At 44.2% G+C, this 27,072-nt stretch overlaps 1 protein-coding gene across 1 annotated transcript; it reads right to left on the bottom strand.

Annotated features, from left to right (window-relative positions):
* Positions 1-89: 89 nt before the first annotated feature.
* On the bottom strand, positions 90-26,730 carry ZBTB5 (zinc finger and BTB domain containing 5). Its single transcript, XM_082843025.1, has 2 exons — positions 26,630-26,730; positions 90-5,233 (listed from the first exon to the last, which is right to left on the bottom strand). The coding sequence occupies exon 2, from the start codon at positions 5,227-5,229 to the stop codon at positions 3,199-3,201; it is 2,031 nt and encodes a 676-aa protein (XP_082699151.1). The 5' UTR covers positions 5,230-5,233; positions 26,630-26,730; the 3' UTR covers positions 90-3,198.
* Positions 26,731-27,072: the final 342 nt, after the last annotated feature.

Genomic DNA, 27,072 nt, shown 5'->3' with positions numbered 1-27,072 from the left:
AAGAGCATCTGCTTACATTTTCTAAATCGGCCTCTAGTGACCGCAGGTTCTGCTTCCCACCCCCATCCCCGCGCATTTTAATTATTAGACCCTGTCCAAACCACCTTACCCCTCATCCTCTGCTAAAATGCCTTCAAGTGTCCCTCACTGAGGACAGAACAACCACAGCCCAGTGGTGACCGTGGCAACTGGACCTGCTCCCTAGACCATCGGACAAATTAAACACACATGGCAAAAAGAACTAGGTATGGTCACAATACTTATTTTTTGGTCAAGACTAATCAAGGTAGGTGGGTTTCTTAATTTTTATTTTAAAATTAGTTTCAGCACCTTCATATTTTGTCCCTCGTGTCCATCTCCTCACTCCTCAGGTGAATGCCCTTTTCTAATCACCTCAGTCCTCCTAAGGCCAGGCCACCAGCACTGCCAAAGCCCTGCTCCTGCTGAGGGACCTGGGCTCCAGCTCTTCCCCGCAGCTGAGCCATACTGGAGAGTGGAGTCTTCAGCCTGGGAGGCACGTAAGGGAGCGGCAGAAAGCGCAAGATTTGGCAGGCCCACTAGGAGTAAAACTGCGGTGAGAACAACACATCACCCTTGTCCACAGCTCAGAGACAAAGCTCAGGGAAAGCACGAGGGACTGATGACCAATAATTGTTATTAACCACAGCATGAGAGAATTTTCTAGGAAGTTTGGTTTTAAAAAAAGTACTGGTTACAGCAGGGTTAGCAGAGAAAGCAATACTACTTCATTTTTTTATTTCAACCTTAAAAACCTAAGGCGAAAAAAAAGAACACAATTAGTTAGAGGCATGAATACGACAAATTTTTTATTTCAAAGTCTCAAATTTTGACCAGCATAGCACCACTGACACAGGTGCCCTGATAGAACCTTATGATTTGGTCACCAGAAATGATTATGCCAAGCTATAATTAAGGCTAACCAATCAAATCCAGGTACCCAATACCAGTTAAAATTCAGGTAGAAACTACCAATTTGTGGGAACCCTGGGACTGGTTTTCCAGGGAACCTCTGAATTATTTTTTAAGTGCTACAGCATGTACGAGGACCTGGCTCACAGGCTTGCTTCTCACATGTAGGAACTGATTGACTAAGAGGTAGATGAGAGAGTCCAGATTCCACTTAGCAGTGGAGAGGCAGGGCTCCAGCCACTGTGTCAGAGATAGGCCCCGAAGCAAGTCCACTTAAGCTGGAGCTCAGGTGAGGGGGCGGCTTCCTGGCACCTCCTCCTCAAGGTGGAAGGGGAGGAGGGCTGCCACTGCTCTCCTGGTGCCACCGATTCCTCTTCCCAAGCCAGGCAGGGTCTCTCTCGTTCTCCATGCTGACCCACCTGCCTCCCAGGGTTAATCTCACGAGTCACTGGTCCCCACAGAGGGGTGGATGTGGAGCCTCCTCACATCAAGTCAGAGCATGACTGCTAACAATTCGCCACACACAGCTGAACCTCACAGGTGATCCCACAGCCTCCAGCCGTCTCCCCCACATCTGAAAGGAGAGGAATCAGAGGTTTCCCTTTTGGTTTTCCTCCCTGGGAATCAGTTCATAGGAGATGCTAAGCAATGAACATTGTAAGTTTATCCACAGACAGATGTGTAACTGCGTACACTAGATTAAGAGGAGAAAACACTCGCTGATTACCTTTCTTTCTAAACAAAGGTAAGAACTGAAGGATTTCACTCAATTATGCACAATGGCTTGTGTCTAAAAAAGCTGTATAAAAACTCATGTTCATGCATGAATTAAACTGACTTCATGAGCTCTATAGAGACACATTAACCTGTGCTTTTCCCCTGGAAGCTCATGAGCCAGGGCTCAGCCTGACAGCTGCTACCAAGAGCCCCGATGGCACAGGGTCAGAAGACCACAGGTGGGGCTGGGGAAGAGAAGCAGTGGGGTCCAGGGAGGCCCAGGGCAGTCACCCAGATGTCTCCTCAAACTGTCTCAGATGCTGCTTGGTGACTTCTATGCTCTGGGCTGCCCAACCCATTTATATTTACCCATGAATACTGCTGCATTTGGATTTCAAACATTCAGTATTGGGTTGGGGCAAAAACAAAAGTTCAGGGTCTGTACTTTAAAACGATAGTATAGAACAGTAATAAAAGCCCACGATGGAGGGGGGTTGATTTCACTTTTGGTTAGTTTTTACCTGAAAACAGTAATCTAGGCCCGGGAAAGATGCCATATGTGGCATGAATGTAAAGAAGTGAAGCAGACAACGGGTTTGTCGTTGGGTGAGATGTGTCAGGCTGCATCAGCCCCCGAAATCTGCACGGAACAAAGGGTAAATGCGCCATAAAAGATCTCACTAAACAGGACTCCACACCATCAGAACAAAGACAAACACTAGCTCTTTTCTGACTTCCAAACATGGAACTGTAACATATGTAATACAAGTTGGTTAAAATACTGCTAAAACAGCACATACAGAAACAATACCTTACTTGTTGCTCCCTATAAGTACATACTCCTTTTACAACTTTGTTTTTAAAACCAGGAAAAATTGTTAAAACATCTATGTAACAAACAGTGATGTTTTCAAAAGTATATATACACCTAATAGTCCAGAGAATGCTCGCTCTGGACCCAGTGTCAGCACCATGAAAGTGCAGTGTCTGTGACTGCAAATCAGACAAAAATAAAAAATACAGTATTTTCTGAAGCCTAGGACTAGCTCATGATAAACTTTAAAGCATTTTTGGCAGACAGGTATGTCCTCAAGGGCCTTCCTTTTAGACAGGCACAAAGTTGCCACTGGTTACACTTGTTTATCTTGCATCACTGTACAGGTATATAATCTCATCAGAAGGTATATAGGAAATTTAAATGCTTCAGAGTTTTACAAAAATTGCTAAAAAAAAACTTTTGCACTTCAATTTTTAATTGTCAAATGTGCCACTTTTAATGACATCGATTCCAAACTACTTTCTGACTGCATTACTTAACCCTAAGGAAGAACTTGGTTTCAGGGATTGGATCCCTTCTCTGAAAGCGTACATTTCACTCAGAAATGTAGCAGTACAAGCACTACACCTATTAATTCTCCATTTATTAGTCATCGAAATTTGCATGAGCCATTCGCAGCCTGAAGCCTCAAACCCAACGGCATTAACCACCAACCAAAAGAGACTGTAGTTTAGGTCCTGATACTGGCCTCAGCATTATCTCAAGAGGTCGGGTTAGAGCAAAGTGCTGGGAAGGTTGCTGCTCTGCCAGCGCAGGCAGGTGGTCTTCGAGTGTTTGTACAGGTGGCTGGACTGACTGAACCTCTTGCCGCACTTGAGGCAGGCATAGGGTTTTTCACCTGTGTGAACACGGATGTGCTTCTTGCAATCTGTCAAGGTCAGGAAAGTCTTGCAGCAGATTTTGCAGGCATACTTGCGAGCCCCCTCTACGACTAAGACGTTGTGCTCCGATAAGGCCTTCTTGCACTTTGACAGGACGTCAGCAGATGCCCTCGTCAACTGCGGGGGGCCGGGCTGCGAAGGGTGGCCATTTTCAAATGAGGATGTGGCCGCGTTCATCATTAGCTGGGAACTGGCAGAGTTCTCTGGGATCTGTGAGCTCCTGACTGACGTTACCACTGGCATTTTGGGAGCTATGCGGCGGTAGTATGGAAAGTTACTGGCTCCACCTCTAGGGGAGCTCATCATTACCCTGGAGAAGGAGGAATGCAACCCCAGACCAGACCTGGAAAAATCCATCCCAAACTGTTCTCCTCCTTGGTAGCCTGAGGTCTGCACACATGGCAGGCCCATCACTTCCTGCATAGGCCTGACGAAGTGAGCATCTGTGGGTTCGCTGAAAGGGTTCTCAATGTGAGAGCCAGGGGCTGAGGAGGGCCCGCCTGCAGGCCCAGCCTCTGGACTCAACAGATAAGGGGCCTCCCCCTCCAGCCTGCAGTCACTAGTGGTGTTTGGGATATTATCGTCATTGTTCTGATTTGCACTAAAGTTACTTCCTCTGCTCTTGTTAAGAAAATTTGAAATGCTAAAAGTGGATTTATGTTCTAGGTTATTTGTGACTTCCAAAATATGGATGTCTCCTACCCGGTCAGTGCTAGACTGGGGATCTGAAAAACTCCGGTCGCTGCTCTCGGGGCTGAGGTCTATCTTCTCGGCACTGACCACCACTCCCTCCACCTCCACCGATTCGCTGCCTTCCGCTTGGGAGGTCACGTCGCTCACTTCATCCTGAGGCTCAGGAGAGCTCAGGGGCTCAGATTTAACCACCACTCTCATGTGCTCCTTCTCACCAAGGCCAGCCTCAGGGTTTTCGCACTGAAAACCACTTTTCTCAGGTGTGGCTTCCTGCTCAAAACTAGCCTCGACCTGAGTGGCGCGGGAGGCCATGGAGAGCTGGGTCACGTTGCCGGTGCTGTTGTCGGACTGGCTGGGCACCTGGGCATCTTCTTGAGCACCAAAGGGCCGGTCAAATATGATGGCGCTGTCGTCCTGGGTGTCGGTCATCCCGTCAGCTTTAGGGTTATCCACGATCTTCAGAGAATCTGGTGAAAAGAACTCCTCCCGAGAATGAACCCCCGGCCCATTCTCTGGCGTAACGTCGGAGATGGCAGACTCATCCAGGGTGGGTCGGAGCCGCTGTCTGGCCCGCTCCTCTGCAGACTGCTTGCGCTTATGCAGGCGTCTCATGGGGAACGGTGTCCGCTGGTCCAGGTTACTGCGCATCGAGGAGCTCATGGGGGCCGGCTGCTCCTCACCACTCTGGCTGGAATTGAGGGCTGAGCTCACGATGCTCAGTCCCAGCTGCTGCAGCATAAAGGAGCGCTGCATGCGGGCACTCTGCTCCTGAACGCGCTCGGTGGGGGGAGACATGGGCAGCGTCCTTGTCGTTAGGTAATGTTTACATGCCTTAACAACAGAGTTCAAGTGCAGGTGAGAGGCTGCCAATAAGACATCCATAACATTGCTCTCCCCCAGCATGAGGGTGGAGGTATACATCATGTCAATCAGTGCGGCAAAGGCCTCCGCTGTCACTACCTCGCTATCCAACTGGATCATGTTCATGGTCTGATCTCCCTCTGCCACAGAGAACAGGGCTCGGAAATGTGTACTGCATGCTGCTAGTACCGAGCGGTGGGCTTTGAAATGTCTGTTCCCCACTACAATGACACAATCACAGAGCTGGCCGTGAAGTCTCTGGTAGTTCAGCTGCTGGAAGATCTGTTCAAAGTGGCCAGGAAAATCCATGATCCTATAAAAAAAAAGAAAGTGTTAAGACGCAGAAGAGCTTAAGTCAAAGGGCACAGAGGGTGTGATGACAAGAGAGGCATGGGGACTTCCTTGGCAGTCCAGTGGTTAAGACTTCGCCTTCCAATGCAGCGGGTGCGGGTTCGATCCCTGGTCGGGGAGCTAAGATCCCACATGCCTCGCATCCAAAAAACCAAAACAAAAAACAGAAGCAATGTAACTAATTCAATAAACACAAAAAATGGTCCACATCAAAAAAAAAAAAAAATCTTAAAAAAAAGAGGGAGGCATGAATGACCAAGCTTGGACCTTTCAAAGCTCGTGATGTTTCTGATGGTGGGCACGCAGACTAAACACCTGTCCAATAAGGAGCAAATGCTGATTCGGCTAACAGCCCTGGAAGCCTGCACACACACACAGATCAGCTACCGGCTGTTTACAGCCTCCCCTTCACCCTTACATGACCCACTTTTAACACTTAGGGTCCATGTTAGAAAAGACCAGTGTGTGGGTGATGCAACATCTATCTATATCTGAGAAGTCAGAGTTCTGCACTCCCTGAGGACAATAAATAAACTCCAAGAAATTATAAACAGTCTTTTAGCAACCTCAAATAAATAAAAAGGGCATATCAATATTAGTGGGGAAGATTTCCAGTTATAGATAGTAGTAGATTGCACTCATGCATTTACCCTCTCCACCCTTAAAAGTTTTTTGGTTTTGTTATTGTTTTAAAGGTAAAAACCCACAAGGGAAAAAAGAATGGGAAAGAAATATCAATAGCATTTTGGAAGCTGGTGAGCAGGTAAACAAATACATGCTGACTGACTTAGCATGCCCAGAAAGCTGAATCCTAAACTGGCAGTGGCTAAAACAACCTGACATATATAAACCCCCACCCACCCAGAGGCTCAGAACTGGCTGCCAAGGTGCCAGGGGAAGTGGAGTGAAGATGATGTCAAGACAAGGGGACTGGCTGGAAGTCTATTCGATAAAAAAATAATCTAATGGACGTTCCACACCTGTGGCACAGAAAAGGTAAAGCTATAGAGACAGAGAGTAGGTTAGTGGTTTTCTGGGACCGGGGTTGGGCTCGGGGCAGGACTGCAAGTGGGAAGAGGGACTTCTGGGGGCATGATGGAAATGTTCTAAAATTGGGGTATGATGATTACACATCAAATTCTCTAAAAATATTTGAACTGTACACTTAAAACAAGGAATTTTATGGTATGTACATAGACCTCAATAAAGCTCAATAAATTAAACTTCAAAAAAAAAAAAAGAAGAAAAACAAGAGATGAACAAGCTCCAAAACCATCTGCTCAGACTCCATATTCACCTGTAGGGCTTCTATACAGCCAACCCAACCGACTGCTTAGAACATCACATGTATCTTTGATGATACTACAGAATTACTAGGTTTTTCTCCCCCTTAGGTGTGATAATGGCATTCTGATTTTTTTTTTCAAAAGAGTAGTTTTTAAAGAGATAACATACTGAAATACTTACAGATGAAATGACATGATGTCTAGCATTTGCTTCAAAAGCTTATTTTTTGTACATTTGAAATTTTTTATAAATGTTAAAATTAAAAAAAGGGAATAAAGAAGAGACCGCATGGACTATGGGTGGATCACTTTCCAAAGCTGAGTTTGGAATCATTACATATCTACATTTTCATCTCTTGGACTCATCAGAAACAAGAACTTGCTTGTCCTCTCCTAAGAAACTGCTACACTTCCTAGGAACTACAGGACTGCTGATTCAAAGTGTAACTCCTTGACTAGTGCTCATGACACACACTCATTGTATGGTTAGAAAACAGGGTCAATAACCCCCAAAGTGGCGCTGCTCTGTGCCTTCTGCCCACAGACTGTAGAAGCTGAAGGAGCCACAAAGTTTAAAACCCTGTTTTATCCTCTCCAGCGAAGGAACCTGGTCCTCTGGGAGGGAGGGAGGCAGAATCTAATGGTTACACCCCAGGATACAAACACATGCAGATAGACAGTCGTGCCTGGCACTAGAGATAAAATGATCAACAAGACAGATCCATCTCTGCCCTCAGGGGTGACAGACTAATCAACATTCAAATACAATAAAGTATTGCAAGTGCTGTGGTAGGAAGTACAAGGTGCTACAGGAGACAAAGAAAGGGCGCCTGCCTCTGACGGGCTGGTGGAGGGGGTGTGGAAAGCCTCTTCGGGAAAGAAACCAGCAGTCCCCTGCTGGGCTCTGGTGGCTGAACCAGAGAAACTCTGTACTCAGGACACGAGGCTGGACGAGCTGCTACAACCCACAGCTGGAGCATGAAGTTAAAGTCCGCACTAGAAGGTAAGACATTCCACCGACCCCACCCACCAATAGAAGACTAGCAGCCCAGGGTTCAAATACCCAGGGAATCCCTCCAACAGACCACTTGGGTCCCCATCAAACTTCCCTACAGTGAAGCCCACCAGTCCTCAAGGCCCATTCACTCAGCTTCCAATCAGTCAGGAAGAAGCACCACAAACTGGAGGGGAAAAATCCCTAACATTGAAACCGAGTGCGGCCCTATGGGGCTCCCAGGCACGGAGGCTTTTTTGTCCCCCATTTCTTGTAGGCAAAACTCCAGCCTCCATGACCTTCCCTGAGTTCCAAAGGGCAGATTCAAACAGTTGCTAATCAAGGGAGGAGCAGGTAAGAAACCACCTGAGGCAAGATTAAAGGGACCGGAGAAGATTAGGAGACCATCTGAGACCCTGCACACATCCTAATCTTGTCAGCAATCTCATCCTTTTGAAACTCTGCAGAAGAAGAATGCAAGACTGTTACTGCCTTCATCCTTATTGCATACCCCTGACCATGAGCCCCGACTATAAGACCTCTCCCTATTCCCCAGGGAGGGGAGCACAGTTCTTGAGGTGCTAGCCTACTGTGTTCCCTCTTCGCCTGGCAAAGAAATAAAGGCACTCCTTCTTTCTCCTCCATAACTGTCTCAGTATTTCTGTACAGCATCGGTGCACAGACAGCCAAGATTTTGGCAACATGAAAGAGCCCTAAACAAACAAAAAGGCATCTGGAAGAAATAGAACTAAGGGCGAAAAACACCTACAATTAACATCCTCAGAGAGCTAAGATACGATATCCATGAAACAGGAAGAGAATGTTTTTAATTTTTTTTGAAAAGAAATATTCCAGAAACAAAAAAAAGTATTGAAGTTTAAAATTGCAAAAAAAAATTTTAAGTTACTAGAAGGGTTGGAAGATAATAATATGGCTGAGGAGATGTCACAGACAAGGCAAAGGAGAAATAAAAGTGAATGAACAAGAGAAAAAAAGAATTAACTAATGAAGCCCAAAGTCTGAATACAAAAAGAGAAAAGACAGAAAATGGGGAGAATGATAAACAACAAAGAATAATTCTCAGAACTGAAGAAGTTACTTATTCACACTAAAAAGGTCCACCAAGTGCTCAGCAATATGAATGAACAAATCCCACACCTGGCTTATTACAGTGACATTTTAAAACACCTGGGATAAAGATCTGGAAAGTTTTAAGTGGGGGGAGTTAACAAAGAAGAGTTAACAAAGAATCAGGAATAAAACTGGCATTAGACTTCTCGAAAGCAATACTGGAAGGTAAAAGGTTCTTTAAAATTCTCCGAGAAAATTACTTCCAACTTAGATCATACCCAGCCAAACATCAATTGTAAGGGGAGACTACGGCATTTTCCAGACAAGCAAGAACCCAAAAGTCTACCTCCCACATATCCCTTCTCAGGAAGCTATTAAACCTTGTGCTTCAGGAAGCTGGGAATAAACCAAGAAAAGGAAGATGAAGAATATAGGAATTGCAGATGCATCCTAGAAAACAGGCAAAGAGAATTTGAAAGATGATGCTGAAGCCCGAAGTGAGAGCTAGGCAGCAGGACTGGGGAGCAGACTGGAGCAGGAATATGAGGGACTCCAAGGAGTTCCCCAAGGGAAAAAAGGAATGGAGAGATCACATGACACAGTTGAGAGTGCTAAGAAGTTAACAGTTCCATGAAAATGTGAAGATAGGTCATAAAAAAACAAGAAGAATTTTATTTTATTTTATTTTTTTGCAGTACGCGGGCCTCTCACTGTTTTGGCCTCTCCCGTTGCAGCACATAGGCTCCGGACGCGCAGGCTCAGTGGCCATGGCTCACGGGCCTAGCCACTCCGCAGCATGTGGGATCTTCCCGGACCGGGGCACGAACCCATGTCCCCTGCATCGGCAGGCGGACTCTCAACCACTGTGCCACCAGGGAAGCCCAAGAAGAATTTTAAATGGGACAGTTATTAACTCCAGGAAGAATACATGGTTGTTTAGTTGCCGTACCCTATGTGTTTTGTTTACAGAGTCCTAATAATGTGAACACAGAGCCAAATTTGAGATACTGGAAGGGTAAGGGAAGGCCAATACATGTGTGTGGGGGAGGCAGAGGAGAAGTGGTGTAAGAAGGTTAAATTCTCACCTTCCCTATTAGTCAAGAAATGCTGTCTGAAATACTACCCCAAGAAATAGTAATATAAGAACGCTGTTTGGAAATACAGAGAGCAGTAGCAGACGAAACAACTAAAACAAGTGAAAGTGGCTGCCTCTAAGGAGGGGGAATTTGGAGGGGAAAAACGGGGGACAGAAGACTGCTATTTTTTTAGCTCTAAACCTAATGGAACTATGTGGCTTCTAAAATATAAATACATACATATATTTAACTTTTATAAAAATAATTTTTTGGGTTTTTTTTTTTTTTTTTTTTGCCACACCACATGGCTTGTGGGATCTTAGTTCCCTGACCAGGGATTCAACCCACGCCCTCAGCAGTAAAAGCACAAAGTCCTAACCACTGGACCGCCAGGGAATTCCCAATATTAAATGAAATTTTAAAAAACATGGTAGGGCTTCCCTGGTGGCGCAGTGGTTGAGAGTCCGCCTGCCGATGCAGGGGACACGGGTTCGTGTCCCGGTCTGGGAAGATCCCACATGCCGCGGAGCAGCTGCGGCCGTGAGCCATGGCCGCTAAGCCTGTGCGTCTGGAGCCTGTGGTCCGCAACGGGAGAGGCCACAACAGTGAGAGGCCTGTGTACCGCAAAAAAACAAAACAAAACATGGTAGATCCTTGACATTCTAAAGGCATACACCCTGAGATCTTTGCACATCTCCAAATTCACAAGTACCATTATGGCACTTCACAAGGATTACTGCAAGCAGAAGGCCACATGGATGCCAAGCTGCACACCAGGCTTGCCCACTTGCTTTAGTGGCCCAGCCCTACAGCGCAGGCCAAGTCATGACTGAGTGAAATGACAAGTGACCACAGAACACACTCCTTCAAGATCCCTGGGAAATAACAAAAATGACAAACTCTAAATCCATAAAAACCAAAGGTCTACAGTGCCAACTGAGAGTATTAAGCACAGGCCTTTGCTGTACCTGGAAAGTTACAAATGGATGGTAAAATGCCTCAAAGCAGGGGCCACGTGTTGGCCTATTCTTTTACCTCCTGTGTTTTTTCAGCTTTTGAAGAGTTTCCAACAACAAAATACATCACTAAAACACATACTTTCCTGCTGCCCGCTTCTTGCTTTATCAAGATTCCCTGCTAGGAGTGAAGGGCCAACAATGGCAAGCAGCAGCACATGCGCCCCTGACCCCACCCAATCAACCAGGGACCACAGAGCTCAAGGCTTTGGGGAGATTGGACAAAATGCAATTATTGCTCACAAGTCTATAGCTCCTGACTTGGAAAGTAAACACGTATAGTAGTAAATGTCAAGTTCCAAGGAGGCAATTACTTTATAGCAGTAACAGGGAAGAAACATTCTGGTTCAAGAAACAAAAGAAATAAAACAAGGAGTTGTCTCAGGAAGCTGTACCAGCCTCAGAGTCACTCTGAGAACTAAGAGACCATGTCAACTGGAGCCTTGTTAGGTTAAAGCAAGCAGCACCAGGCACTGAGTTTATTGCTTTCTCTCCTACTGTGGAGACTGGAACCAATGTTGTAGAACTGTTGCAGTGCTGACAGTAGTAGTAATAATAAAACAATGGTGACTACTGTTAGAGAGTCTTCTATGTGCTAGTCATTGTGTTAAGTACTTTTTATTTATATTATCTCTAATCTCCAAAACAACCTTGTCAGGTAGGGCTTACTATTCTGACTTAACAGAAGAGGGGAACATAAAAGACTAACTTCCCAAATAAATGGTATTTTTATGGAGCATTAAATGGGCATTCTGTCCAATGTCCTTCTTCTTCAACAAGCAGCAGAAATATGATCATCTGAGGAAAAACAGCCTCCTTATTTTTTGTAATGTCAGTTATCTTGAGTATAAGAGAAACCACCACTCTTTTCCACAAAAGGTCATTCACTAAAATGTCAAACTCCTAATATTCAATCCCCCTTTCTATAGAAAGGGCATAAGTAGCAAGGAAATTGTGGTCTCAAAAGCACCATTTTGAGGAGATTCCCAGGGCCCAGAAACCTATGAGAAGAGACTACTGAGGTAGCTAAACATGACCCCAACGAAAACAGAGGTTTAAATAATGTTGCAAAATAGGTAAACAGTTCATATAACTTCCTGTCATCCTAGAGATTGTCAGCCCTACACTAGATGCCCTGACACAGTCCTTGAGATCAACTCAAGTTCTCCAGGCTCTTCTCCAAACACTGTAGGGATGCCTGGAATGTCCCGCTATGCCTTATTGTCAGGCCTTCATCAGGGCAGTACAAAGGCTAAGGATTCCTTTCTTCTTAAGGGGACCTGGAAGTTGTGAAACTAAATGGTGACATTAGAGATGATCATCAAAACCTGGAGAAACACTTATTCTCTAAGTTAGTAACTGTGTTGAATTATCTGTTTAGACATAACTCCAAACTAATTTCTCCTTAACGGCAATATTCTTTCATCTTAATATCATTTAATCAATTTATGATCATTTAGATTAGCAATAGAAATCAAATCCACTAATATAAAAGCTAATTTTAGCCATAAAACTGGCCAATTAGATTATTGAACTGCTCCTTCCAATATATCCAAAGTGTCAGAAAACACTTCAGGGTAAGTCAGAGCCCTTAACTGGATACAATCAGTCCGCTCAACCGATTTAAGGAGAAAGGGATTTATGGTAAAAAGATGTTAGGAAGCTCACAAAATCTCCAGGAGGGTGGGAGAGTGATACAGGAATGCCCCAGAGCACCCAAGCACATCGTGGAAATCATTACTGCCACTACTACCTCTACTTTCCATGGATCCTGCTCTGGATTAGCTGCCCAGAAGAGAGCTGCCATTGCACCTTCTACACCAGCACAGTCCAATACAACTTCCTACAATGACAGAAATCAACAGCATAGTTGCTATGCTGTCCACTAGTCACATGTGTTTACTGAGCACTTGAAATGTGGCTAGTGTGACTGAGGAAATGAACTTTTAATTTTATTTAATTTTAATTAATTTAATGTCTACTGGATTGGACAGAGTAGTTCTAAATGCTCAGTATTGTTCCATATTGCTCACATCTGCATCCAGACCCCACTCAGGTACCTACGACCAAGGGAACCTAGTTCTCACATCTGCCCTGTAATGATGATTCTACCTTGGGAAATGGGACACACAATTTGCAGGCTCTCCAAATGGAAAGGTGGGGGTGTTCAAAAGGCTGGACAGCTGCCAGTGACAAACAGCCACTGTAACATTCCTCTGACAGTTAGAGCCCCTCCCCATGTATGTGATGGGTAAATGGCTTTGGAAATGCATAGCTTTTTTGGGCAAGAGGTGATCATCCCTAAAGTGAAAGAGAGAACCAAAATAACAGAAGGCCAAAGATCTAGTATTGTAGTACACGTGCACCGGCAGTGCAGACATCTTCAACTAGCATTTATTGAGCCCTTCCATAGGCTGTGATGAGGAACTAGGGTAAATTTTTAAAAGCTCTAGGGAATTTAAAACAGAACATTTAAAAACACTTATTTGTTAATTAATTTTTAAATAAAAATAAACAATGACAGGGACTTCCCTGGTGGCGCAGTGGTTAAGAATCTGCCTGCCAATGCAGGTGACATGGGTTTGAGCCCTGGTCTGAGAAGATGCAACATGCCATGGAACAACTAAGCCCGTGCACCACATTGCTGAGCCCGCACGCCTAGAGCCCGTGCTCTGCAACAAGAGAAGCCACCACGATAAGAAGCCCACACACCGCAACAAGAGTAGCCCCCACTCAACGCAACTAGAGAAAGCCTGCGTGCAGCAACAAAGACCCAACGCAGCCAAAAATAAATAATTAATCAATTAATTTTTAAAAAAGACCCAACGCAGCCAAAAATAAATTTTTAAAAAATAAAATAAAAATAAGGCTTCCCTGGTGGCGCAGTGGTTGAGAGTCCGCCTGCCGATGCAGGGGACACGGGTTTGTGCCCCGGTCCGGGAAGGTCCCACATGCCGCGGAGCGGCTGGGCCCATGAGCCATGGCCGCTGAGCCTGCGCGTCCGGAGCCTGTGCTCCGTGACGGGAGAGGCCCCAATAGTGAGAGGCCCGTGTACCGCAAAAAAATAAATAAATAAATAAATAAAATAAAAATAAACAATTACATGTTAACTTTTATGAAAAATAACTATACCCCCCCGAAAAAAAAGAGAGAAGAGTGGCACTGTTTTACATTTTTGCATTAACAGAAGATAGCTGGATTCTCATATTTGCTTCTGCATTCAGGATTTTGCAATATCATACACGAGTGTACACTCGTGAAAGAATTAAGTGAAAAAAGCAAATAAGTCTTTATATCAATATGAAAATAGCTTTGACCTCATAGACTCCTTGAAAAACTCTCAGAGGTCCCTATGGGTCCTTGGACTATACTTTGAGAATAGCTGATCTAATGAAAATTCTAACTATACTGGGGGATGGAGGAATGTGGAGTGTGCATTGAAATGCACAGAGCAAAACCAGTAGAATCATAAGGAGAAATTAACAAACTCATAAAAAACAAAATTCTTATCTCTAACCAAGGGGAAGTCAATAGATAATGCCTAAACTGAAAAATTAAGAAGCTCCAAGCATGGCTTTTTACATATGTATATAAATATCAAAGGAATTAGTTAAGAGTTGAAAGTGGGGGCTTCCCTGGTGGCGCAGTGGTTGAGAGTCCGCCTGCCGACGCAGGGGACACGGGTTCGTGTCCCGATCCGGGAAGATCCCACATGCCGCGGAGCAGCTGGGCCCGTGAGCCATGGCCGCTGAGCCTGTGCGTCCGGAGCCTGTGCTCCACAACGGGAGAGGCCACAACAGTGAGAGGCCCGCGTACCGCAAAAAAAAAAAAAAAAAAAAGAGTTGAAAGTGGGAGTCTTGAGGAAGAGAAATGGGGAGCAGGGAGGCCAGGGCCTAGTATTCATCTTAAAAATCTGTGGAACTAAAAAAAAAAAAAAAAAATCTGTGGAACTATTTGATTCCTTAAGTGATGTGTACTTAGCAAACTACATATATATCTTTGGTAAAATTTCTTTTTAAAAATCTAAAAAGAGAGCCTGAACAGACCATAACTGGTCCCCACCGCCACGCACACAATTAGAAAGAGCTGCCAAAGAATTACTTCTCCCCTGAAGAGGCACGAGCACCAAGCAGTTTTACAGGAAATATCTATTGAATGCTATGGAAAAGATAATTCCTATATTATTTAAACCATTTTAGGATAGAAAGCTTCCCATTATGCAATTTTAAATATTGATAAATAGCTATTATATCACATGCCAGGCAATGCAATTAAATACTGTAAATATTGGGACTTCTCTGGTGGTCCAGTGGTTAAGACTCGGTGCTCCCAATGCAGGGGGCATGGGTTTGATCCCTGGTGGGGGAACTAGGATCACGCATGCCACATGGCGTGGCAGGGAAAATAAATAAATATTGACCAATCTTTCTGAATGGACTGGTGAGGATAAGTTATATATAGTGAAGGGCAACCTACTGCTGTCAGTGTACTGACTGACTTTTAAGAGAAGCTATTTAATATACAGTAACAAGTGACTTCCCTGGTGGTCCAGTGGTAAAGAATCCGCCTTACAATGCAGCCGATGAGGGTTCAATCTCTGGTCAGGGAATTAAGATCCCACATGCGTGGGGCAACTAAACCCTCGCGCCACCACTACTGAGCCCGCGCACCTCAACGAGAGAGCCTGTGTGCCACTAACTACAGAGCCCACGTGCCCTGGAGCCTGTGCACCACAACTAGAGAGACAAAACCTGCACGCCACAACTAGAGAGAAGCACGCATGCCGCAACAAAAGATCCTACGTGCTGCAACTAAGACCCAACACAGCCAAAAAAAAAAAAAAAAAAAAAAATTCAGTAACGCATGCATAACTCAATTAAAGTAAAAATGGAGCCATGAGTTAAATGAAACGAGAAATGCAGCTGACTCACTAATGTGATTGTTAATATATGTTCTGGCCATCCCAAAGTGCCACAAGTCAGTATTCCAAGAATGAAATGGAAACAGCAGGGCATTACTGTGATGCCTCAAAGTGATTCCAAAGACTATGAATATGAAAAAGGCTTAGTGTCATACTGTCTTAGGGTCTGCTTGTGGGAAACCCTACCTAAGAGGATTCAAGTACATCTGACTTATCAAGGAAGTGCTCCCAGGAGAAACTGGGAATGGGAAGCGGTAGAGAGAAGCAGCAGCGGCCAAGCAAGGGAGCAATCTGGGGCAAAATCCCAGCTTCAGCCTGGTCCAGCAGGGGAACTCTGGAGTGTAAGTAACTGAGTTTGAGCCGTCTCAAGGCAAGGGAACTGGTCCTTCATAGCCCTTGCGTTAGTCAGTCAACAGCTAAGAACCTCTCCAGCGAGATGGAGCACTTCAAGCTCTCTGGGCCTACGCACAAAGTGAAGCCAGTCACTCAAAGACAGTCCTCAAAGACAGTCCTCAAAAGAGTCACAGACACAAGCCGTCAGAAGCAAAGATTCACTCAAAGTTGCATAACTGGTGCACAGAAGCAGTAAAAAGGATCAAGGGGATCTGGTCAGGGCACAGACAGTATCTGCTATGTATACTTGGTGATACTAAAGAATAAAGTGCTATGTAACCATATGGATAAACAGATGACACTGTCTGTTGTAAAGGATATTTTTGTAAATATACTTAATATGTTTTATCCCCAATCTCCCACTGCTGTCCCCAAACTATTATTAGGTCAATGAGAAATCCCAATTCCTTTCTTTGATTCTAAGAGGCCACTTAGCATTAAGAGGCCCCATTGTAGTAAAAGTTAGTAATCACTGTTTTAACAAGTCATTAACAAAATAATTTACCATAACATAATTTCTTAATTGAGTTTTCTGGGATAACTAAAGAAATTTAATTAATTTGGGTATTAAAATACAGCTAACTGTAGTTATGATGGTCTGTCAGTTAGGCCTTGTACACAACCAACAGCACTCAACTCTGGTTTACTTGAGTGAAAGCCATCTGAGAGCTCAAAGACTTGGGAGGCTGAAGAACCAGACAGCAGGAGCTTGGAAGGGCTAGGAAGCAAAATCCACAATCACACTGGTACAGTAGGAAGAGTCTCCTTGGGCTACTGCCCCTGCAATAAATGGGCTCCAACAGTTCCCTCAGTTATGGACATCACATGCTCAAGATTCAAAGTTCCAGGGAGAGCTTCTAATATAGCTGAACTTAGGGACCCACCCACCCCTACCTGTGATTGTGCTGGGGAAGAAAGAGGAAGGATCTATTTTTTCTTCTGTGATGGAAGGCTGACTGCTGATTTATCCACCTAACAAGATTATACATGAAGGGGATGGAGATAATTCACAACAAAGAAATCAGAGTGCTATTAGGAAGAGAGAAAGAATGCTGGAGAAGTTTTTGGTGATACTATGTGATACATTAGGCAACAAAGAAACTGGTCAATATAAGGACAACCCAAGAACTGGCATAGCCTAATTTATATTTCATGTTCTTTATAAAAACTGGTCACTTGAAATAAGTCAACGTGTATAGCAGATTGCATTTTCCAAGTTGGCTAGCCACATGAAGGTCTCCCATACTGCATGTTTTCTTACGATCTGACATCAACACTCCTCTCATGAAGAGGTGGGGGTCTACGTCGACTCCCCTTGAAGCCAGGCAAGTCTATGACTATGGCAAAAGTTACACTATGTGACTACTTGTGAGCTAGGTCATAAAAAGTGACACTGCTTTCACCTGGTCTTTTTGGCTTCCTCTTAGAACCCAACAACCATTCTGTGAGGAAGCGCAGCTGAAATCTAGTTGACAGTCAACACCTGCCTCCAGACATGACTTCAAGTTAACTTCAGCCCCACACACAATCTGACTACGTAACAGACCCCAAGAGAGAATCAGCTAGCTGAGCCCAGTCAACCCCTAGAACTCTTAGAGATAATAATAAAATGCTTTTTGTGGTTTTAAGCCATTAAGCTTTCGAGTGATTTGTTACATAGCAATAAATAACTGAAACAATGTAAAGCTTGTTAACATCGCCCCACAAATCAATATTCAAATACTATCTCCAAGGGACACCTTTTTTTTTTCTTTTGGTCTGTCTACTAATGTCCTTGGGATAAATCACTTTCTACCCATTCTTAGTCCAGCTGGAAAAGATCAGACTGCCTCCAAACCTCTGAGTTCCAGATGATCTTTGGTTCCTCCAAATGATCTAGAGAGGCCTGGCTAATTTCTTAACCACTTCCCTTGATTACAATGATTGTTTCAGAGATGGATATGTGAGCCAAGCCACAGCAATTAGAGTCTGCCCTGGGGACTTTTGCTGATACCATCAACAAAGAATCTCTTGCTCCCTTCTGCACCACAAGTGCTAAAATTTGAACCATAAAGAGAAGATTAGCATGGCCCCTGAGCAAGGATGACAAGCAAATTCATGAAATGTTCCGTATTTCTCACTCACTGGGATCCTTATCAGTGCCAGTGTTACAGGAGAGAAATGATGGATTGACTGTTTCAAAAGAGAGAGCGAGAATAGAATAGAATAGATATTCTCTTCACCCAGATTGCAAGCTGTGAGAGAGATGTAAGTCTAAGGCTGATGGTGGCAATTTTTGCCTATCTGAGAATGAAGCCAACAAAGAAGGAAGCAATACCAAAGACAATGTCCTGATGACATCAAGACCATGGGATCCAGCCATGACTGTAGTTAGCATGACCCTAGGACTTTCTATTTCATGAGCCAACAAATTCCCCTTTTACTTTAACCTGGTTCATGCTGGATCTCTGTCACACAGTGAAGTTCAAATCGCAATCTTAAAAAAATCTAAACAACATGGCTATCTTGAAACAGTTTTGGATCTAGAAAGTGTATTTTTAAAATTCAGTTAGTTTGAGAGGTATGAAATGTGTTACTCTCCACTGTGATGGAAGGGAATCATGAATCAAGATCATGGTTATTCAAAACTCACAAGCATCTCCAAAAGCTGCCTGTTTGAAGCCTTCAAACCAAGGGAAAAAGCTTCAGGTCTCTTTTTCTTTTTTTAATAATTTTAAAAAATTTTTATTTATTAATTTTTGGCTGTGTTGGGTTTTCGTTGCTGCACGCGGGATTTCTCTAGTTGCAGTGGGTGGGGGCTACTCTTCGTTGCGGGGCGCGGGCTTCTCATTGTGGTGGCTTCTCTTGTTGCAGAGCACGGGCTCTAGGCACACGGGCTTCAGCAGTTGTGGCTCATGGGCTCTAGAGCACAGGCTCAGCAGTTGTGGCACATGGGCTTAGTTGCTCTGCGGCATGTGGGATCTTCCTGGACCAGGGCTCAAAGCCGTGTCCCTTGCATTGGCAGGCAGATTCTTAACCACTTAGCCACCAGGGAAGCCCCAGGTCTCTTTAAAAGATTTCAAAATGTGACTATGAGCCTATATGGCAGGAGGATATACAGCAAGTAATCTATCAATTTGTAACTTTGACCCAAAGCAAGTGTACACTACAATATTTTTTATACAGGAACAGAGTTTTAGAAATTTGCAAACTAAATATAATTAAGAAAATACACTTATACCACTCCTTATTACATGAACATGAATAATCAAGAGTTGACTTTTCTCAATAGACTTACTTTCCTAATAGTGCTTTACTTAGACTAATAAAAAAGTTCATTTGTGTTCTAGGGGAACAAGCCAGTTAATAGCACATTTTAAACTGTTTGACTTATATATTGACCTACCCACATGCTTTTCAATAATATACTTAGTTCATAAAGAAATGTACACCCATACTCAAACATCATCTACAACATATCAAGTGATTTGCTGCTGGTCTGCCAGGCAGGACCTGCAAGGCTACACCTGCAAGAAGCATCTTAACATTCTAAGAACTCTTAACGTTCAATATCCCTAATCTAGATAAAACCCTAGCAGAAAAATAACTAAACAGAACTTTGCCTCCACTTGTAGAGATGACGTAAGTGAAAATAAATGTAAGAGAACAAAACTAGGCAAGGTCCCAGTCAAGCAGGGTAGGATTTTTGATGGGGTTACAAGTCCTGGAGTCCTAGAACATTCATCCATATTCTGGTCTGATCAACTAAGTGGGACTACGTAGGCACACAGGCGCCCAAGGTTAACCCCAGCTACCACATCTGTCAGCATGACTAATTTTATAGTCTCTCTGGTTCTGCTGTGTCAGGGCAGCTCAGAAATTGGACAGATTAAGTGTATTAAAAAGGAAATCAGGACTTCCCTGGTGGTCCAGCGGTAAAGAATCTGCCTTACAATGCAGGTAACGTGGGTTTGATCCCTGGTCAGGGAGCTAAGATCCCACATGCTGCGGGGCAACTAAGCCCACGAGCCACAACTACTGAGCTCGAGCACCTCAACTAGAGAGCCCACATGACCTGGAACCTGCGCACCAGAACTACAGAGCCCACGGTGCCCTGGAGCCTGCACGCCACAACTAGAGAAAGAAAACCTGCACGCCACAACTAGAGAGAAGCCCATGTGCCACAACAAAAGATCCTGCGTGCCGCAACTAAGACCCGACACAGCCAAAAATAAATAAAATAAATAAATAATAAATCTTAAAAAAAAAAAGGAAATCCATCAATGACTAAAAGTGAGCATGACTGGGGATGTCAAGCTAATGCCAGAAGCCCTTACCATCTCACCCTACCCTCCAGCTCTCCCACTTTACCAGCTTGTTTTCCAGTTCAAAATTCCTAGGGCTGGACTTCCCTGGTGTTGCAGTGGCTAAGAATCCTCCTGTCAATGCAGGGGACACAGGTTTGAGCCCTGGTCCAGGAAGATCCCATATGCCGTGGAGCAACTAAGCCTGTGTGCCACAGCTACTGAGCCTGTGCTCTAGAGCCCACGAGCCACAACTGCTGAGCCCGTGTGCCACAACTACTGAAGCCCGTGCGCCTAGAGCCCATGCTCCACAACAAGAGAAGCCACAGCAATGAGAAGCCTGCTTGCCGCAACTAGAGGAAGCCCGTGCACAGCAATGAAGACCCAACACAGCCAAAAATAAATAAATACATAAATTTCTTTAAAAAAATTCCTAGGGATTAGCTGACCTAAAACTTCATAATTCAGCTTGAATAAGAAAAGTTAATAGTGACCTACTTATATTCTAGTGCAAAGTCAAAATGCTTCTACTAAAACTTCTTGTTGACTCCAGGGACTATAATTTCTCTCTCTCTTCAAAAGTGCCTGATATACAACTCCGTAAATTATCTTGAATGAATTTTGTATTTAGGTGAAATGTAACACCATATTACCCAACAGTCATTTTTCTGAGAGTCACAACTATCCCTACAATCAGCCAAAAGCCAGAAAGAAAAAGTCTCAGAATATCCAAAATAAAGGTCAAAGCCTATGTATGAAAGATTTCCTCATAGGGAAGTACCTCAAGCCCTCACATAGTCTTTTTTTAATAATTATTTTTTTAATTAATTAATTAAGCTGCAAAAAGAGACAGCTGATGCACTAAGGGAGAAAAGGGGCCCAGCATGCACGTACTGGGGCTATTAGCCCTAAATTTTTACATATATAGAAAGCGCATGTATGTGGAATCTCTTTTTTTGTTTTGTTTCGGTTTCGGGGGGTGGTTGTTTTTTGTTTGTTTTTGGCCGCACTGCGTGGCTTGCAGGATCTTAGTTTCCCAACCAGGGACTGAACGTGGGCCCTCGGCAGTGAAAGCATGGAGTCCTAAAAACTGGATCGCCAGGGAATTCCCTGCAATCTCATTCTTTAAAAATATAGGATAAATGGGACTTCAGCGTAAAGGCAGCCTTTGATTTATACATATACTGTGCTACTCAAGTTTGCAAAATAAATCACTTAGCATTTTCTCAGCAATATTACCTTCCAAGACCACTCACAAAGTATGCCTTTAACCTGTTACTATGTTAGCAAACAGGTCAAAGCACCTGTGCAGTGTAAGTAACACTGCACCACACTTACCACTATACTTCGATTAGTTGGATGAAAGGGTTGAATGCCTACTAAGAGCGAGGTCCTGTAGGTATTTTACATATATTCTCTCTTATGGATGATGATCAAGCAGTGACCGTCTTCCCCATGCCTAGGGCCAACATCACCCAACTAGTACAGCAAGTGAAGGATAAGAGATATGATCCTAGGTCCATCCACAAAACTTCACTTTGCAGTAATGGGAGTAGCCCCCAGGAAGACATGGGCCCAGTGGCTGATGACAGGATATTCAGAGGAGAGACAGTAAGCAATTACTAGTGTGAGCAAAGGCTAGGAATAAGGATCAGGCAATTGGAGGGAGTGAGGGGATGAAGCTGAAAAGCAGGGTCAGGGTCAAGGATTGGAACTGAGTGAAAAGACAGGTGTGTAAAATAACAGCTAAGGGAGTGAAAATTAGAGCAAGGATTCTGGAAGAGCTGGCAGGAGGGGCTTTTCGTCTCTTTTCTTCCTCAAATCCTCCCTTATTACCAATGCTACACGCCACCGCCACCACCACCACAGCCCACACTGCCAAGCCTTCACCAGTGATAACAGACCCCAGTTTAGAAGATCAGCAGGATGCAAGATAAGCTTTGCCTTCTCCTCCCACTGCTCCTTACCACTGGCTCCTCCCAACCCTGCCTTCCATGAGGCTGGTGCCAAACAAGAATCAGGGAGCAGAGCCTTGGGGAGAAGAGGGGCTGGGTGACAGAATGCATTCCTGGTGGCAGGATCACCTGTAATAAGGGGAAGATCTTGGTCTGCCCAAACCTGTCAGGGAGGTGGTCAGCCAAGGTGGTGGCCCACCGGCAGAATGCTGTCTGATAGATGGGCATGCTCAAGACAGTCAGTTACATGAGAGTCTGACAGCATTGCACTTCAACTTCAAAATAATTTATGACAGGGGCTTCCCTGGTGGTGCAGTGGTTGAGAGTCCGCCTGCCGATGCAGGGGACACGGGTTCGTGCCCCGGTCCGGGAAGATCCCACGTGCCGCAGAGCGGCTAGGCCCGTGAGCCATGGCCGCTGAGCCTGCGCGTCTGGAGCCTGTGCTCCGCAACGGGAGAGGCCACAACAGTGAGAGGCCTGCGTACCGCAAAAAAAAAAAAATAATAATAATTTATGACAAACTTCACTGCTTTATCCTATTTAGAACTTTACACTTGCACTGTAACTGTTCTAGAAATTTCCCTGTCTCGGGTACTACATTTTCCTAAAACTTAAAATGACTAGCCAGCCAGCTGATTGTCCAGATAAAAGAACACCTGTAGCCACTTAACGCTCTAAAGAGCATACAAACTTCACAAAGGTACCCAAAAATCTATAGAAACCATCCATCAATGGCTTCTTTTAGCTGTTTATATATTTGAGACTATATTTTAACATCTGTTTTAAAAGTCTAAATATATTTTTCCTCTATTATTTAGAAAATGCTGCCTGACACACATCCCAGTTGCCTCCACCACACACAACCTTTTCAGCAATTTTTAAAAATAGCTTTTATTGCCTTGCACCCCTGACAGATCAAGATACGTATTTCTTACGGAAAAAAACTAAACTTCTATCAAGAAGAAAGCCATGCTGAAGCATTGGAGACACAATTATTGATGGTGCCTTTCCAGGAGAGAAGATGAAAAATGGATTTAATTCATTTCTTATACCTAGTTTACCTTCAAAGTAGTATATTCCTTCACTTCTGAATAATTTATCAAATCAATAGTGACTGATACTTCACCTGCTAAGTTGCTTTTGACATTCTACTCAAAATAAAATACAGTGTATGTTACTACATGTGTTTAGATTTTTGTACCATCTGTACATTCCTCTCAAAACTGAACCCCAGAACAGTGGGTTTTCTTCTCCCTGTCCTCCTTCCTCAAATCCTCTCTGTAGACTAAAACAGAAGGACTTGTATTTCAAAGACCTTTAAAATTGAAGGTCTTATATTTTTAGAGGAAGACAGCTGAGTATATTTTAAATTATAACTAATTTAGATGTACTGAAAAATCAATTACACCAAGTTAACAATATCATGTATGGAAGAAAGGGGGGAACAATTCACCCTAATCATTTTAAACTTAAGCTGGAAATAAAGCATTTGTAAACTGTTATCAAGTATACAAAGTAACAAAACACCAAGTACAGTTTCCAAAAAGCAGACCCAGCACTCAATCATCCTTTAAAATTTGTCAAAGAAACAAAACAGTTCGTTAATTCCCCTCTGAATAAGGAAAAAATATTACTTCCAATAGGATTCCTTTCAATAGCAAACTTTCTTCAGAGTGCAGATTTGGAAAATTAATTGCTTACAATTAACAACGAATTAGTTGGATACAAAAGTCTTTTAATTGCACCAAGTTTCATTAAATCTAAGATGCCAGTGATTATCAAGTGCAACATTATCTCATGTAACATTGGGGGGAAAAACAATGCCAGTTAAGCTATCGTATAATGCTTACTTATGGCATCCTGTCCTCAAGATTAAAATGTGAACAAAATGTGGTTTAGAATCAAGGAAATACTGGAACCTTAAACATATCATTCAAGTATGTTAGAATATCACAAGGAAAATTATGTACAGATAAAATAATCTTAGATACTAAGGCAGTAATCTATCTATATTACAATAAAATGTCAGTACTCCAACACAATTCCTAATCTGAGCTGTCAGAAAGATAAATCAAAGCTTTTAGTAAATAGATGTATAATTAATCAAATGAAAAGCACCTCCCAAAATTGGAATCTGGAGATTAAAAGCCACTATTCAGTAATGACAATGATGAAAACAACTGTAAGAACAATAGTTCACTCAGAAACAGCTGGTCTTTTAGCATGAGTTCACCTCATACTTAGACAAAAGGTGCCGTGTGGTGTTACATTCCATCCCACCTGCTACACTAACAAAATTTGGCTCTACTAGACAACATCCATATTTGAGAAATGTTAAGTACAGTCGAAGAGAACTCATATGCTTAAAACTGACAAACAGGAAAAGTATTCGTTTACAACAAATTTATATTAAAACAATAAAAGTTGAAGACTAACATGGAATCAATACCTTGGGTTTTTCTTTTCCCTTTCCAAGGAGAAACTGAGGCAGATTCAAGATTCTGTCAGCACTACAGCAAACTTCGTCATTTCTCACTGTACACAAGCTATTTTTAAGTCTTACCCACGCTAAAGAACTCCAATTCAACATAATTCATGCTAAATACTTTAAATACTAAACATTTACATGCATTTTGTATCCAACTGATTTTTTCTTTAATAACTTCAACTACTTGTGATAGCCTTACGACAAAGTCTCTTTTGAGAGCACTGACCCCTAAGCTTAGGAAAACACACCACTCTCAGATGCTTTTCTTCCAAATCTTATCTCTTTAAGAATTTTGCTAGACACCTCAAATAGGAAGAATACAGCTTGCCAGTATCCCCAGCTAACTATACCATGCTTTGACACAACTTTTAGGAGAGAAAAAGCAAATCAAGAAAACATGCTGACTTCAGGACTCTTTAAAAAGTCCTGGTTCCTTTACTTAGCAAAACGCAAGAGACCGAACAGGTCCTCAACGAGTTAGTCTTACCTGGCAGGTCACCAAGCTGACAGTGGTGGTGAGGCCAGTCTTCCCAAGTTTTCTGGGATTTCCAGAGGGGACTAAAGTAATAGTAGGAGGCCTTCCCTTGGTTTAGGGGCTTTTCTCTAAAATTCTCTCTCTCCTCTCCCCACCTGGTCTTTTTCCCCCGCCGCTAATCTTTTAGCTTATCAACCTCACCACCAAAATCACAACACTGAATGCACTTTCTCCAGAAAACGGTGAGGCACCTAGCCCACCTTTTTTAAATTATCTAAGGCACAACAGCCCCTACAAGGATAACAAATCATCAGTGATGTCTAAGGCACAGCATTCTCTTCCACCTCTAAAGAAAGATCCTAATGTATGTAATATCTTCTACCTACTACAACTGAAAAGTGTATGAACATATTTCGGAAATACTTCTGCTTCAGTTCTTGAAGGTGAAGGGTTTCTTACTTCAATTCATTAAAATTAACCAGAACCCAACCATACTACTTAGTACTCAAGATTTCACTGCGCCTTTACCTAAAATTTTTCCTCCAAACTAAATATTTAGGATTTGTGTCCTATTCAGAAATTAGCTTCCACAGTACCCTCCACGATGCCAGAATGCACACTGACTTAATAACAAACGACCTTTTTTGGAAGAGAAGAAAAACTAACCTTCGACCCCCCTTAACTCACTGCCTAAGGTTAGTATTTAAGTATAAATCTGCATGTCCTCCAAACAAGGGGAGGAGGGCAGAAGGCTGTTCTTACCACTGCATCCCCCACAGCTCCTAGCACGAAGCCTGGAAGCAGAGGCCATTCAATAATAGCCTATAAACACTGTAGTCCTCTGATAAGTTGGGGCATTCCAAAACACTGGCTCCACCCCTCCAAGGGTCAGCCTCCGGTTCCCGATTCCAGACCGCCTCGGCCTTGCTCTGGTGTAAATGAAACCTCGTCGCTCAAACAGACCCAGGATGGGGGCGAGAGAGCCACCCGACCCCATCCCGCAGATCCTCTATTCACCCCGCCAGGCTGTTGGTCCCAAGCCTTCCCCACCCGATCCCAGTAACCAACTTCGCAGGCCCGCAGATCCGAGGGGGCAAGAGCCCCGCCCCACCGGCTGGACCTACAGCCTGGCGTCAGGACACGGGGGACGCCTGCGCAGAAGAACACGCCTTCCACCCGCCTGGCCCCTCCGTTCCGAGGGTAACAATACCACCTCAGAAAGACTGACAAGGTAGGCGGGGGTGGGGGGATGGAGGGGAACCGGTACGCGTCTGCGCGCGCCCCGACGCCTGGACTAGACCCTGCTCGCGCCGCCCATCCAGCTCCCCCAGAGCCCAACTGTCTCCACGTGAGCGCGCCCGCGCGCGCCACCACGGCTCGCGCTGACAGGGTTGCCTCACCTGAGCCGGACTCCGCCCCCCTTCTCGCTGGAGGAGGCGGTGACCCTTCTCCGATCGGACCCGACAGTGTCGGAGGAGGCGGGAACGTCCAGGCTGGCGCCCCAGTGATGGGATTTCCTCCCCCTTCCGCCCACCCCGCCTCTCGTCCTCCGGCTGCTTCAGCCCGTTCGCCGCCGCACTCTGAGAATACCACGGCGGCGGCCCACAGTAAACGGAAGTGACGCAACACGAGATCGCCTACTCCGCGGCTTTTCTCCTCCCCTCCGGCCGCGCTACAGCCAATCAGAAGCGGAAGCGGCGGGACCAGGGTAGATGTGCCGCCAGCCAGCGCGCGGAATCCGGCGGAATTTATTCGGCCCCGGGAACACTGACCAATCCGCGGTCCCAGGAACCTCGCTGTGTTTACTACCGAGCGAATCCGTGAGCCCTGCAGCCAATCACCG

Source organism: Leucopleurus acutus (assembly GCF_964270905.1).
Source record: "Leucopleurus acutus genome assembly, chromosome: 7".
NCBI lineage: Eukaryota > Metazoa > Chordata > Mammalia > Artiodactyla > Delphinidae > Leucopleurus > Leucopleurus acutus.
Note: the sequence above shows the minus strand (reverse complement) of the source record. Positions and strands in the feature narration are given on the sequence as shown.

Coding starts and splice junctions, on each gene's coding strand:
- ZBTB5 (XM_082843025.1), bottom strand. CDS start 5,229: ATGGATTTTCCTGGCCACTTTGAACAGATCTTCCAGCAGCTGAACTAC.